General features: G+C 42.5%; 1 protein-coding gene across 1 annotated transcript in view; it reads left to right on the top strand.

Moving 5' to 3' along the window:
- Nucleotides 1-15,781, top strand: part of LOC139276752 (receptor-type tyrosine-protein phosphatase gamma-like) — an 824,375-nt gene that overhangs the window by 555,511 nt on the left and 253,083 nt on the right. Inside the window, exon 7 of the mRNA XM_070894762.1 lies at nt 12,855-13,012. Within this exon, the coding sequence (XP_070750863.1) occupies nt 12,855-13,012 (158 nt within the window). The remainder of the gene's footprint in view (nt 1-12,854; nt 13,013-15,781) is intronic.

The raw sequence follows: 15,781 nt of genomic DNA, 5'->3' as shown, positions 1-15,781 counted from the left end.
CCTTTCACAAATCCATGCTGACTTGGACCTATCATGTCACCTTTTTCCAAGTGCGCTGCTATGACATCCTTAATAATTGATTCCATCATTTTACCCACTACTGAGGTCAGGCTGACCGGTCTATAATTCCCTGTTTTCTCTCCCTCCTTTTTTAAAAAGTGGGGTTACATTGGCTACCCTCCACTCCATAGGAACTGATCCAGAGTCAATAGAATGTTGGAAAATGACTGTCAATGCATCCGCTATTTCCAAGGCCACCTCCTTAAGTACTCTGGGATGCAGTCCATCAGGCCCTGGGGATTTATCAGCCTTCAATCCCATCAATTTTCCCAACACAATTTCCCGACGAATAAAGATTTCCCTCAGTTCCTCCTCCTCACTAGACCCTCTGACCCCTTTTATATCCGGAAGGTTGTTTGTGTCCTCCTTAGTGAATACCGAACCAAAGTACTTGTTCAATTGGTCTGCCATTTCTTTGTTCCCCGTTATGACTTCCCCTGATTCTGACTGCAGGAGACATCCGTTTGTCTTGACTAACCTTTTTCTCTTTACATATCTATAGAAACTTTGGCAATCCGCCTTAATGTTCCCTGCAAGCTTCTTCTCGTACTCCATTTTCCCTGCCCTAATCAAACCCTTTGTCCTCCTCTGCTGAGTTCTAAATTTCTCCCAGTCCCCGGGTTCACTGCTATTTCTGGTCAATTTGTATGCCACTTCCTTGGCTTTAACACTATCCCTGATTTCCCTTGATAGCCACGGTTGAGCCACCTTCCCATTTTTATTTTTAAGGCAGACAGGAATGTACAATTGTTGTAGTTCATCCATGCGGTCTCTAAATGTCTGCCATTGCCCATCCACAGGCAACCCCTTAAGTATCATTTGCCAATCTATCCTAGCCAATTCACGCCTCATACCTTCAAAGTTACCCTTCTTTAAGTTCTGGACCATGGTCTCTAAATTAACTGTTTCATTCTCCATCCTAATGTAGAATTCCACCATATTATGGTCACTCTTCCCCAAGGGGCCTCGCACAATGAGATTGCTAATTAATCCTCTCTCATTACACAACACCCAGTCTAAGATGGCCTCCCCCCTAGTTGGTTCCTCGACATATTGGTCTGGAAAACCATCCCTTATGCACTCCAGGAAATCCTCCTCCACCGTATTGCTTCCAGTTTGGCAAGCCCAATCTATGTGCATATTAAAGTCACCCATTATAACTGCTGCAACTTTATTGCATGCACCCCTAATTTCCTGTTTGATGCCCTGCCCAACATCACTACTACTGTTTGGAGGTCTGTACACAACTCCCACTAACGTTTTTTGCCCTTTGATGTTCTGCAGCTCTACCCATATAGAATCCACATCATCCAAGCTAATGTCTTTCCTAACTATTGCATTAATCTCCTCCTTAACCAGCAATGCTACCCCACCTCCTTTTCCTTTTATTCTATCCTTCCTGAATGTTAAATACCCCTGGATGTTGAGTTCCCAGCCCTGATCATCCTGGAGCCAAGTCTCCGTAATCCCAATCACATCATATTTGTTAACATCTATTTGCACAGTTAATTCATCCACTTTATTGCGGATACTCCTTGCATTAAGACACAAAGCCTTCAGGCTTGTTTTTTTAACACCCTTTGTCCTTTTAGAATTTTGCTGTACAGTGGCCCTTTTTGTTCTTTGCCTTGGGTTTCTCTGCCCTCCACTTTTCCTCGTCTCCTTTCTGTCTTTTGCTTTTGCCTCCTTTTTGTTTCCCTCTGTCTCCCTGCATTGGTTCCCATCCCCCTGCCATATTAGTTTAACTCCTTCCCAACAGCACTAGCAAACACTCCCCCTCGGACATTGGTTCCGGTCCTGCCCAGTGCAGACCGTCCGGTCCCACCTGGTCCCACCTCCCCCAGAACCGGTTCCAATGCCCCAGGAATTTGAATCCCTCCCTGCTGCACCACTGCTCAAGCCACGTGTTCATCTGCGCTATCCTGCGATTCCTACTCTGACTAGCACGTGGCACTGGTAGCAATCCCGAGATTACTACTTTTGAGGTCCTACTTTTTAATTTAGCTCCTAGCTCCTTAAATTTGTCTCGTAGGACCTCATCCCTTTTTTTACCTATATCGTTGGTACCAATGTGCACCACGACAACTGGCTGTTCTCCCTCCCTTTTTAGAATGTCCTGCACCCGCTCCGAGACATCCTTGACCCTTGCACCAGGGAGGCAACATACCATCCTGGAGTCTCGATTGCGGCCGCAGAAACGCCTATCTATTCCCCTCACCATTGAATCCCCTATCACTATCGCTCCCCCACTCTTTTTTCTGCCCTCCTGTGCAACAGAGCCAGCCACGGTGCCATGAACTTGGCTGCTGCTGCCCTCCCCTGATGAGTCATCCCCCCCAACAGCACTCAAAGCAGTGTATCTGTTTTGCAGGGGGATGACCACAGGGGACCCCTGCACTACCTTCCTTGCACTACTCTTCCTGCTGGTCTTCCCTCCCTATCTGGCTGTGGACCCTTCTCCTGCGGTAAGACCAACTCGCTACACGTGCTACTCACGTCATTCTCAGCATCGTGGATGCTCCAGAGTGAATCCACCCTCAGCTCCAATTCCGCAACATGGACCGTCAGGAGCTGGAGGCGGATACACTTCCCGCACACTTATCCTCAAAGAATTCCAGTAAATTAGTTAAACATGATTTCCCCTTCATGAATCCATGTTGCGTCTGCTTGATTGCACTATTCCTATCTAGGTGTCCTGCTATTTCTTCCTTAATGACAGCTTCAAGCATTTTCCCCACTCCAGATGTTAAACTAACCGGCCTATAGTTACCTGCCTTTTGTCTGCCCCCTTTTTTAAACAGAGACATTACATTAGCTGCTTTCCAATCCGCTGGTACCTCCCCAGAATCCAGAGAATTTTGGTAAATTATAACGAATGCATCTGCTATAACTTCCTCCATCTCTTTTAATACCCTGGGATGCATTTCATCAGGACCAGGGGACTTGTCTACCTTGAGTCCCTTTAGCCTGTCCAGCATTACCTCTCAAGTGACATTGATTGTCTCAAGGTCCTCCCTTCCCACATTCCCGTGACCAGCAATTTTTGGCATGGTTTTTGTGTCTTCCACTGTGAAGACCGAAGCAAAATAATTGTTTAAAGTCTCAGCCATTTCCGCATTTCCCATTATTAAATCCCCCTTCTCATCTTCTAAGGGACCAACATTTACTTTAGTCAATCTCTTCCATTTTATATATCGGTAAAAGCTTTTACTATCTGTTTTTATGTTTTGCGCAAGTTTACTTTCGTAATCTATCTTTCGTTTCTTTATTGCTTTCTTAGTGTTTCTTTGCTGTCGTTTAAAATTTTCCCTATCTTCTAGTTTCCCACTAACCTTGGCCACCTTATACGCATTGGTTTTTAATTTGATACTCTCCTTTATTTCCTTGGTTATCCACGGCTGGTTATACCTTCTCTTACCGCCGTTCTTTTTCACTGGAATATATTTTTGTTGAGCACTGTGAAAGAGCTCCTTAAAAGTCCTCCACTGTTCCTCAATTGTGCCACCGTTTAATCTGTGTTCCCATACTACTTTAGCTAACTCTGCCCTCATCCCACTGTAGTCCCCTTTGTTTAAGCATAATATGCTCGTTTGAGACACTACTTCCTCACCCTCAATCTGTATTACAAATTCAACCATACTGTGACCACTCATTCCGAGAGGATCTTTTACTAGGAGGTCGTTTATTATTCCTGTCTCATTACACAGGACCAGATCTAAGATAGCTTGCTCCCTTGTAGGTTCTGTAACATACTGTTCTAAGAAACAATCCCGTATGCATTCTATGAATTCCTCCTCAAGGCTACCCCGTACGATTTGATTTGACCAATCGATATGTAGGTTAAAATCCCCCATGATTACTGCCATTCCTTTTTCACATGCCTCTATTATTCCCTTGATTATTGTCCGCCCCACCGTGAAGTTAATATTTGGGGGCCTATAAACTACGCCCACCAGTGACTTTTTCCCCCTTACTATCTCTAAGCTCCACCCACAATGATTCAATATTTTGTTCATTAGAACCAATATCATTTCTCACAACTCCCCTGATATCATCCTTTATTAACAGAGCTACCCCACCTCCTTTCCCTTCTTGTCTATCCTTCCGAATTGTCAGATACCCCTGTATGTTTAATTCCCAGTCTTGGCCACCCTGCAACCACGTTTCCGTAATGGCCACCAAATCATACCCATTTGTAATGATTTGTGCCATCAACTCATTTACTTTATTTCGAATGCTGCATGCGTTTAGGTAAAGTGTTTTAATACTAGTTTTTAAATCATGATTTTTAGTTTTGACCCCTCCTGCAGCCCCTTTATATTCATACATATTGTCCCTTCTTTGTCCCACTGGTTTACACTTACCCCAGTGCTACTCTGCTCTGTTGCATTCTGCCTTTTGCATTCTTTCTTGGGGTTCTGTTCATCTGCGCTCTCACCCACTCTAACTAGTTCAGAGCTCTCTCCTGGGTTCCGAATACTCCTCGCCTTGAGGCACCAAGCTTTCAGGCTTGCCTTTTTATTACACTTTGACCCTTTCGAATTTTGCTGTACATTGGCCCTTTTTGTTTTTTGCCTTGGGTTTCTCTGCCCTCCACTTTTACTCATCTCCTTTCTGTCTTTTGCTTCTGTCTCCATTTTGTTTCCCTCTGTCTCCCTGCATTGGTTCCCATCCCCCTGCCATATTAATTTAACTCTTCCCCAACAGCAATAGCAAATGCTCCCCTTGGGACATTGGTTCCGTTCCTGCCCAGGTGCAGACCGTCCGGTTTGTATTGGTCCCACCTCCCCCAGAACCGGATCCAATGCCCCAGGAATTTGAATCCCTCCCTGCTGCACCACTGCTCAAGCCACGTATTCATCTGCGCTATCCTGCGATTCCTACTGTGACTAGCTCGTGGCACTGGTAGCAATCCTGAGATTACTACTTTTGAGATCCTACGTTTTAATTTAGCTCCTAGCTCCTTAAATTCGTCTCGTAGGACCTCATCCCTTTTTTTAACCTATGTCGTTGGTATCAATGTGCACCACGACAACTGGCTGTTCTCCCACCCTTTTCAGAATGTCTATGTTAAAACAGCAATATAAATGCAAATTGCTGTTTGGCCTGTTATGGCTAACTATTATCTCAATTCATAAACATTATGTGAGAGAAATTCCCCAATGTCCTGATTGGAGGCTGTAACCTGTTTGGGGCGGGTCTTCCTGTGCCTGGCACAGATGTCCCGCTCCGGGCGGGAAATTGCCCTTACCGCCCCTCAGAGGAAGTGGAGCGCAATCCCGCGCACGCCACTTCCTCTCGGGATTGGTCCAGCGGCGGCTACTGAGGCGCGATCAGCAGTGATGCTCCATGTAGTGCTGAAGCGTTTCACTTAAAGGGGAGGACCACTGCGCACTCTGCCCGGCCTCTGATGGCCTCCACTCGGCCACCAGTGCAACGTGTTACCAAGGTCATCGGCCAGCACCCAAAACGGAGTGCTGGGCTGCACGATGGCGGCCCGGACCACACAACAGAGGATGTCGTCAGGCTGACCAATGAGTCAGGCGAAAAGGTAAGACGGCGACCTTCCCTTTAACTTCCACCCCTGAGCGGATGTCGGCCCAGTTCACGACCCGCGAGGCTAGCGCTGACATTGCTTGTGGCATCCTCGCGTGGCGCAGGGCACTATCTGCTGTGGGGCGAAAATGGGTCGCTGTGCGGCGCTATGGGGTCGCCGTGCATGACGGTGGCGTCATTGTGAAGCACCTTGGGACATTTTTCTATGTTAAAATGGCAATATAAATGCAAGTTGCTGTTTGGCTTCTTGTGGCTAACTATTGTCTCAATTCATAAGCATTATGGGGGAGAAATTCCCAGTGCCCCGATTGGGGGTGGCAACCCACTCTGGGCAGGACTTCCTGTGCCTCCGCTAACCGCCAATGTAATTTTGTGGGAGTCGGTAGTGCTGCCACCCCTACCGGGCGAAAGGTGTTTCGTGCCCTGTTAGCGGCCCCCAGAAGCATTTACAGGCGTCGCAAAAAGGGGCAATTTTGACCCTTATTTACTTGGTATTTTTTATATTATCTTAGTGTACACAGCAAATCGTTTTAGTGGACCACGGCATTAAGTTTTCACTGAACTACTGCCATTTTCTAGTTCGTTCTGGTGTTCAAATTATTTGCACTCTACTATTCCTCCTATAGTTATTCTGGACTGTTTTGTACCACACTTCCTTCGCCCCTTCTCACCCCCCCTTCCACCGGCACCAATTCCTCTTACAATCTAGCCATTCACAAATATGGTAAATTAATATTGTAGCACTGCCTGATGCAACAACCAGTGCAAATAAAATATGCAGGGGTTGAATTTCCATGAGGGTTCTCCCAAAGATCTGCGATAACTTCGGTAGAAGTTCTGTTTGAAACCTAGGAGGAACAACGTTCTTACTTCAGGATATCTGCGGATTTTCGGCCAAATGCTGCAGACAATCAAAAGAACTCTCGTGGAAATTCAATCCTTTGATGTTTATTTCTGTAAAGTGTTGTACGACAGGGATGTGTTTAATCGCCTTATACTGAAGTGAATTATATTAATTTTATGTCAAAGGGTTTGAGGGCAGTGCTGAACACAAGTAAGATTTTGGCAAATCACAACTCCCAGTGATAAATAAAGAAACTGTGCATATTGAAATTCCTGCATTTTAGAACCGCAGTCTAAAGCTGCTTCTGCATTGGGTTTTTCGTCACGTTAGTGCCACTTGCCCTCAACACACAGACTTCCAGTTTTAGCAAATCCAGCAGGTTTACTTCAGAGCTGTCACTGGATGCATGTCAGGAGCCCCTGGCACCAATACAGCAGGGAAACAATATTGAAGCAGTTTAGGATACTATGAACTCTGAAACAGCAGAAATTATTTATGGTTTCCTTATTGAGGGAGAAACAATATAACAGAGCCCTGCTGTAATGTAATTTACATGGTCCCCAACGGCTATGTTATGAGAAGCTCTACTCTATTATCAAAAAATGTAGGCTGAAGTAACGGTCATGGTATACCTTTGAGAATATTTTTTTTAAGTACTTGCTTTTATATAGCGCTTTTCACGTCCTCAGCACATCCCAACGTGCTTCAGAGCCGACGGAATGCATTTGAAGGGGAGTCAATGTTGTTTTGTAGGCAGGCGTGGCAGCCAATATGAGTGCAGAAAGATCCCACAGAAATTAGATGCATTTGGAGGTGTTGATTGAGGGATAAATGTTAGTCAGTAGAACATCCATAAAACACTTGTATCTTAAGTGTTTGATTATGTTGTTGTTTTATAATGCCTCCAGTCTTTTCCAGTCGTATTTAATGTTTATATTTTTGGTGATTTTGAATTGTTCATACAGTATTGACCCAGTGTTAAATTTTATTTAGTATGTCCGAATCCTTTCTCCATAATTTGTACTTCAGAAAATCTTTATAACTGAGAAATCTAAACAAGTTCCTCTGTGTCAGGTTCATACAAAACATTTTTGCACAGTGAGATTTCGGACAGATGGAAAACCATGTGTCAAAATATATTCACAATCTCCCTCAGCTCCAGCTGCCTGTGCATACAGTTCAGAACCTTCTGTTTTATATATTTGACATAGTTACTGTTTGAAAAGAATTTTCAAGACAGTATTCACCAGATGTTATGTCTTTACAGATAACTTCTGTCGCGTTAGTCTCTAAGGATTGTTGAAATGCCCAAGTAGGTGCTTTATCATTGATTGGTATCATGTATCTTCTACACACACTTTGTTTTTGTTTGATGCCACTGGTCGTTTGTTCCATCATCTTTGCAGCTTTCACACATCACTTTGATGATTCCCTAAAACATGTTATGTTTGGATGACTTTTCACCTAACCACAATTTGCACAAGCGTTTTTTCAAATATCTGATGTGATGTATTCAAAATGAACACTCAATTGCAATTCGGTATTTTATATTATTGAAGTCATACAAATGATATGGTTAACAAAAGGCTCGGGATTGTTGTCCATTTTATTGACCTGTAAGAGTGGAATTAGAAAACACTCGTGAGGGGAAGAATTGCCGAGTGTTTCTGTCCCTGATCACTGTGCCGAGATCCCTGCTAGAGAGTGTGTTGTCTGTCTGTGTGTGTGTGTGTGTATTGTCTGTGTTGTGTGTGTGTGTGTATTGTCTGTGTGTTGTCTGTGTTGTGTGTGTGTGTGTGTTGTCTGTGTTGTGTGTGTGTGTGTATTGTCTGTGTGTTGTCTGTTGTGTGTGTGTGTATTGTCTGTGTGTTGTCTGTTGTGTGTGTGTGTGTGTGTGTGTGTATTGTCTGTGTGTTGTCTGTCTGTGTGTGTGTGTGTGTATTGTCTGTGTGTTGTCTGTGTTGTGTGTGTGTGTATTGTCTGTGTGTTGTCTGTTGTGTGTGTGTGTATTGTCTGTGTGTTGTTTGTGGTGTGTGTGTGTGTATTGTCTATGTGTTGTCTGTTGTGTGTGTGTGTATTGTCTGTGTTGTGTGTGTGTGTGTATTGTCTGTGTGTTGTCTGTGTTGTGTGTGTGTGTATTGTCTGTGTTTGTTGTGTGTGTGTGTATTGTCTGTGTATTGTCTGTGTTGTGTGTGTGTGTATTGTCTGTGTGTTTGTGTTGTGTGTGTGTGTGTATTGTCTGTGTGTTGTCTGTGTTGTGTGTGTGTGTGTATTGTCTGTGTGTTGTCTGTGTTTGTGTGTGTGTATTGTCTGTGTGTTGTCTGTGTTGTGTGTGTGTGTGTATTGTCTGTGTGTTGTCTGTGTTGTGTGTGTGTGAACGTGCAATGTATATGACTCAATGCATCCATGACATCATATGAGAGAATCTATCGTACACTATACAGACAATGATTATTTTAATAGATTTATTCTTCCAGAAAATCAGTATTAATAGTCTGTGATGGACCTGAAACTAGAAACTTTGCTTGTGCAATTGGAATAATACATCATTTATCTCTTTGATTTGAATTACTTTGAACCTAATGTTCATGTACAATAAGAATTTAATCATTAAAAACCAATAAAGTTGCATATCGTGTGGATGAAGTTGGTATTAGAACAATTCTGTTTGTCCTGAATTGTAATATTAAACCTCTTTTAGGAGCTGCCGCTTCTACTTTAAGGAACACAGGGTCACTGTACATAAAATATGCAATACAATTACTATTTTAATAGATTAAAACAAGATAATAGCCTCTTTGTTTTATTTTGGAGAAATAAATTATCTCTTTTAATTCATGTCTTTATTGTATTTCAAGACAAAAAACTGCTTTGTAAGCTGAAAACACAATCCACATTGAAGAATGGTTGATGATGTTGTTTACATTGTCAGCTGAAGAATATATAATTAGTTATGTTAGGTCAGCATGGGGATTAGCATGCAGTACTATTGATGTTTTTGTATTGAAGACTGGTTACATAAATTTTTTACAATTCTAGTCCACCATGGAATAGATTTTTAATTATTTTAGGGACTGGTTGTTTCAATATCCCAGTCCATCCGTACATGTATGTCTATAGCTAACTTATCTTCGTTACGTGGATAGCATTTAGTTTAGCTTTCCAGAAAGTGGGAATTCACTTTGAGTTTGGATAGATTTTGTCTTTGGGAAATGAGTCTCTTGCCTGTATCAATGCAGCACTGGACTTGCAACCTTTGCAACACATCTTTTTTCTCTTCCTTATCCCCAAGCTCCAACTACAAATTATGCTTGAATTCTATCTTTCACTGATAGATGAACCAAATTGGGTTCTTTATGGCAGTTCTTAGCTGTGATATGCAGCAGGAGAACATCCCATCTTCATAGAGAGAGACTAATCATTTTGGATTGTGAATTACCATTGCTGATCAGCGAAACGTCTGTTACATAGACCACTTCATCTTTTAAGCTGTTGGAGGGAGCTTGCGAGCAAAGGTGGATCAAGTTAGGAAGGATATTCATTTTTATTTATCCTCTGAATTTGTCTTTGCAAATTGACAAACCAAAACTTTGAGGCAGATTTTAACCGGCTGCCTGCTGTTGCTAGGAGTGAAGAAGTTGGTATGAAAATGCCAATTTCATGCAGAGAGAGCATAAAGCTATTGCCACACCTGTGCAATAGGAGGTGCTTTTATAAGGTTGCGGTAAATGCACATCCTTAAGGCTGAATAGCGGGTCCTTTGCAATGCATGTGGCAGTGAAACACGGCTGAGTGCCCAGCAACAAAATGTTTCCAGTCTCCAATGTACCTATCCTTACCATTTTATTGTAATCAGAAGGAAAATATAAATTTAAAATGGAATCTTAAGGGTGATCTTAACCTTAGCTACCCGATACAAATTGGGAGCGCAGCCAGTTAAAATGATCCGGATGACTTACCTACCAAATGCTCGATTCGTTCTTCTGAGCAGGTGGCAAGGATACCTGTCTGAAGCCATTGTGGTCCTTCTTAAATATGCAGATTGGGATCCAATGACATCATTTGACCCTGACTGCAATTTTAACTGCTGGCTTAAGTGGGGAAACCGATGTGGCTTTACCATGAAGTGAACACAGTGGGAAGAGGAGCCGGGGCCAGTAGAGACCCAGACAGCTAAGTTTTAAAACTTTTTTTGCTTTAATGTGAGGCTAGGAGAAGCAGGAATGCTTCTCTGGGCCCCAAAAGGGAAAATTCTTTCCCCCCCATCCCAGGCTACCCAACTTCCCGATCACAAAACCTCCAAAAACCCCTCCCCATAACTTACCCAATGCCAGCGACCATTCCTTCAGACTCAACCAATGGTCTCCTGCTGCCCAAGATTCTACTTGGCCAATTGTCGCTTCCACCGGTTTTGTGTGGACAATTCGCCAGGGACATGCAGATTAAGCCTGGGAGTTAAAATCGCCCCAACCTCATAGTGCCGAGGTGAGGGGCATTTGGCGCTCACCTTACTCCCTGCCTGCCCAATTCCCGCTCCATGTTAAAATCAGGCCTTTAGTCAAACTGAAATTTGCTACCTAAGTTTGAATCATTCATGCCATGTTATCTGATAGAAAAAACATTGGCTTTGGGGATGCTTTCCAACTCCCATCTTTTTGTTCCTGGGCAATATTTTTGTTCGATCTGTGACTTTGAAGCCTTTATACAATGCAGCAGGAAAAGCTGTGGTTTCTGTTAAGGGTCATCATCATAGGCAGTCCCTCGGAATCGAGGAAGACTTGCTTCCATTCTTAGCATGAGTTCTTCGGTGGCTGTACAGTCCAATATGAGAACCACAGTCCAATATGAGAACCACAGTCTCTGTCACAGGTGGGACAGATAGTGGTTGAAGGAAAGGATGGGTGGGGGGTCTGGTTTTCCGCGCTCTTCTTCCGTTGCCTGCGCTTGATTTCTGCATGTTCTCGGCGACGCGACTCGAGGTGCTCGGCACCCTCCCGGATGCACTTCCTCCACTTAAGGCAGTCTTTGGCCAGGGACTCCCAGGTGTCGGTGGGGATGTCGCACTTTAAGGGTATTCTACTGGCAGGTGGAAAATTCTTGTGGAATACAAAAATCCTATTGTATAAAGTTGATTGAGGAACCACTTTCCAGGTGAGATTGAAGAATGTTCCACTAATGATGTAGCTTCCTGACTTATTTATAGGGAACTCTTAATATCAGGGAAATGGCATGGGTGGGATCAGAAGGATTAATACAGATCAAAAATCCATTTAAATACATGGATTACATTTTAAATGAAATGTGTTAGTTTCACTTCAAATAACTGAAACTTGAGAGGTAGTACTTTAAACCTGAGGGTGATTGCTCACTCTGCTTAATCCTTCTGATTTAAGTTTGGAACTTTGAAGAAAAGAAAATCTGAGAGTGAGGCAACCTGCTATCGTGTTGCTTTCCACTAACTCGTTTGACATTTTTCACCATGGCTTCGCCCCACCCTATCTCAGTAACCTCCTTCAGTCCTACAACCCTCCGAAATCTCTGCATTCCTCCAACTCTGCCTTGTGCAGACCGCACTTCCTTCGCCCCAGCATTGGCGGCAGTACCTTCAGCCGTCTAGGCCCGAAGCTCTGGAATTTCCTTCCCCAAATCTCTTTGCCTGTCCGCCTCTCTCTCCTCCTTCAGAAGGCTGCTTAAAACCTATCCCAATGTCTCCTTCTTTGACTCGATGTCAATTTTTGTCAGATTACGCTCCTGTGAAGCACCTTAGTACATTCAAGATGCTGTATAAATGCAACTTGTTGTCTTTTTATTCCATCTGTCTTTAAGATCTTACTGCACCTCAGTCCATTGCTTAACCAAGAAGATAGTAACATAGCCTGCCCATAGGCCAGTGCTAATCCTGTTGCAGAGCCTGCCATGAGCAAGTGTATGAGAGCCGATTTGTACTGCTTTCTAGAGACAAATAAATCAGATTTTGCAGACCTCAATGATCACAGATTCAGGAAATTCTGCTTCAGGGGCAGTCTGTGTTGTATAACCTGTCAATTGTAAATTGGAGCGCATTAGGAATTGAATAACTCGTTTACAGACCATATAAATAAGACATTGCTCTAAAATGTCATTCACAGCATAGTATGATAACATTGTCATCCAATTACTCTCTCCCCCTTCCTCCCTTCAAACTTTGGCTTTGAATTTGAATAGATGTGGTGTAGAATTGCACCAATGACATCTTCAAGATGAAGGGTTGACAATATAAATTCAATTTTCACTGCAAAACAAAAATACAATACAAATGGGTGCCTTTATTATCAACACGTCTGCTTTGCACATGTTATAATATAACAATCTATAACTATTTACTCTCTTCATTAGTATTCATTTTTTCCTGCAGAAAAAGAAACTTTTCTGGATCCCTTTGTACTGGGAAGTTTACTGCCAGCCTCACTTGGGAGCTATTACAGATACTCTGGCTCCCTGACAACACCACCGTGCAGTGAAATTGTAGAATGGATAGTCTTCAGCAGGCCGATCTCCATCTCCCTTGAGCAGGTGCGTAATCACTGGTAACATGGGAATGCATGAACCTGCCCTTTAACCTCGGCTGCAGTTTTCTAAAGCACCGTTCCTTTTAATTAAAGAAGATATACAAACATCAGTAACTCTTTTGGAACAGATCTCACTGCTGAATAGCTGTTGTCATGCAAACAGAGATGTGTGATTGAACAAACTTGCAGCGATTTTAAAAGGCCGATGCATGTCAGCCCGTTTACATTTAGCACTTAACTGCAGCATAGTTTTGCCCTTGAGAACGCCAGCTAGCTGATTTCATCATATTGAAGAATTACAATAAAACAAACTGCTTTCATAAACATATATCTTTTGCCAGATGTTGCCATGCACATTTACAATACAATGACTGGGCATTTAAAATTGTTAGCCGTGTTCAACATCTTTAACAAAATATTCTGCACTGGTGCATTGAGATATAAGATGGAAGCAGACATATGTTCTTTGGCACAGGATATATTTATTGTAGTCAAAATGTTTTTTTTCCATTGCTAAGTGCAGTAACGTTTATGTAAGAGCATATTCCAATCCTAAATAGCCTTCACAGCAATGTACAATGCATCAAGATGCTTGGAATGTGAAGAAAGGGCTGGTTTTATATTAATTAATTATCACTGTCACATTGAGGCATGCAGATATTTTCAACGTGAGATTTAGCAATCAGCTTTGTCATAAGGACACATTATTATTGATGAGTAGAAAGGACTATCTGGAAAATCACTTCTTAAAGGTTAAACTATCTTTTATGTAATTGCCAGTAACTAAGTTCTATAGATGTGTTTGTTTGCCTAATTTCTTCATAAATGGGTTTAGGAGTGATCATTTTTCGTTGCTTTTAAAGGGGAAAGAAAAGAAAAAGATAGACTCACATTTATATAGCGCCTTTCACGACCACCGGACGTCTCAAAGCGCTTCACTGCCAATGAAGTACTTTTGGAGTGTCGTCACTGTTGTAATGTGGGAAACGTGGCAGCCAATTTGCGCACAGCAACTCCCACAAACAGCAATGTGATAATGACCAGATAATTTGTTTTTGTTATGTTGATTGAGGGATATTGACCAGGACACCGGGGATAACTCCCCTGCTCTTCTTCGAAATAGTGCCATGGAATCTTTTACGTTCACCTGAGATGATTTAACATCTCATCCGAAAGGCAGCACCTCACAGTGCAGCACTGCACTGGAGTGTCAGCCTCGATTTATGTGCTTGGGTCTTTGGAGCAGGATTTGACCCCACAACCTTTTGACTCAGAGGCGAGTATGCTACCCACTGAGCCACAGCTGACACTGATATGACAATGATTTTGGTGACAATCGGTCTTACTTTTTTAACATTATTTTTCTCATAGTGACAAGTCATGCAATATAGTTTAATTGCATTAGTATCAAATCCAGAATGACTAATACATGGCATTATTCATACTTGTGTGCAGTCAGATGTTTATATGCACTGCAGACATTTGTGCTGATTATCAGTCTTTATTACGATTAATCATTTTGCATCAGTTGCTTTCAGTTACAGTTTTCATTACAATTCCTGTCTGATCTGTTAATGTTTACCTGTTAAATCCCACCGTGTGTCACTTTAACACATTTATATGCACAGCATTGTCATTACCTCAGGTTAGCTCCTCGTCAGGTGCTGTGGACAAATGCAGTGAGGTTACATGCATTGTTTGTTTAGACGCATTTAGTCATCACTAGAGTTGTAATAATTCTGTAACTGCCTTTTGAAATTGTGAACTAAAAATTTAATTTTTGTGAAAATATATTTCATCATTATATAATTTTTTTTAAATCGTATGGCTGCATGCACTTTCTGTTGTCACATTTTTAGAATGCTTTTGTCTCGGCTTTTTCCCATGATAAATTTTAATGTTCACATTTATAATGGGAATGATCTATGTCAACTTGTCACACTGTAATTACACACTCCCACCAGTGATAGCACTGCACCACCTCAGTTTTGCATCTCCCAGCTCCTCAGGCCATATTACAGAGAAACTCAAATACTCCAACCGATTCTATTTTTCTGCTTCCCAAATTGCTGTAAGTTTCATTACATAATTATAAATATTAATAGAAAATCAAATTATATAAAAATAAGGATAGAATGTATGACTTTAAAATAATAACAGAATTACATCTGCCCTCTTGCTCTGCTTCACCTGAGAACTGGGAGGTGCCTTGGACTTAGTTGCAGCATTTTCGCCTCTGAGTCAGAAGGTGCAGAGTGGGAACTCTGCACCAGACAGTCGCAGCATGTGGAGACCGGAGCTTCGGCTCTGAGTTGTGGGTTAACATCCAACGGGATACTCGCATCCTGCGAAGCCTCCCCCCCCCCCCCCCCCCCCATTGAATGGGTTGTGGGAGCTCATAAAATCCTCCCACCATATAGAACTAACCACCCTATCAGCTGGTATGAAGATGGTTGTGGCCTGTGTTAGAAATAACCTCTTTACGATTATCTCTGGTCACTTTAAATAATGAGGTTCGAGTGCAAACCAATATGGTGGCTATATTGTGTTTAATCAGAGTTTAAGATGGAATGTAACACATTAGTTATACAGTAAAAACAAAACATACGACCGTAACAATAGTTGAAATCGATTCGATTGGCCAGATGGTTGACACATATGAGCAATTCTGTCTCTGTCTCTCTCTTTCTCTCCCTTCTTCCTCGCTCTCTTCCATCTGTGAGTACAAGCTTCCGGGAGGTCACTTTTAAACTATTTTTACAGTTGGGCCTGA

Source organism: Pristiophorus japonicus, chromosome 12 (assembly GCF_044704955.1).
Source record: "Pristiophorus japonicus isolate sPriJap1 chromosome 12, sPriJap1.hap1, whole genome shotgun sequence".
In the NCBI taxonomy this organism is placed as follows: domain Eukaryota; kingdom Metazoa; phylum Chordata; class Chondrichthyes; family Pristiophoridae; genus Pristiophorus; species Pristiophorus japonicus.
Note: the sequence above shows the minus strand (reverse complement) of the source record. Positions and strands in the feature narration are given on the sequence as shown.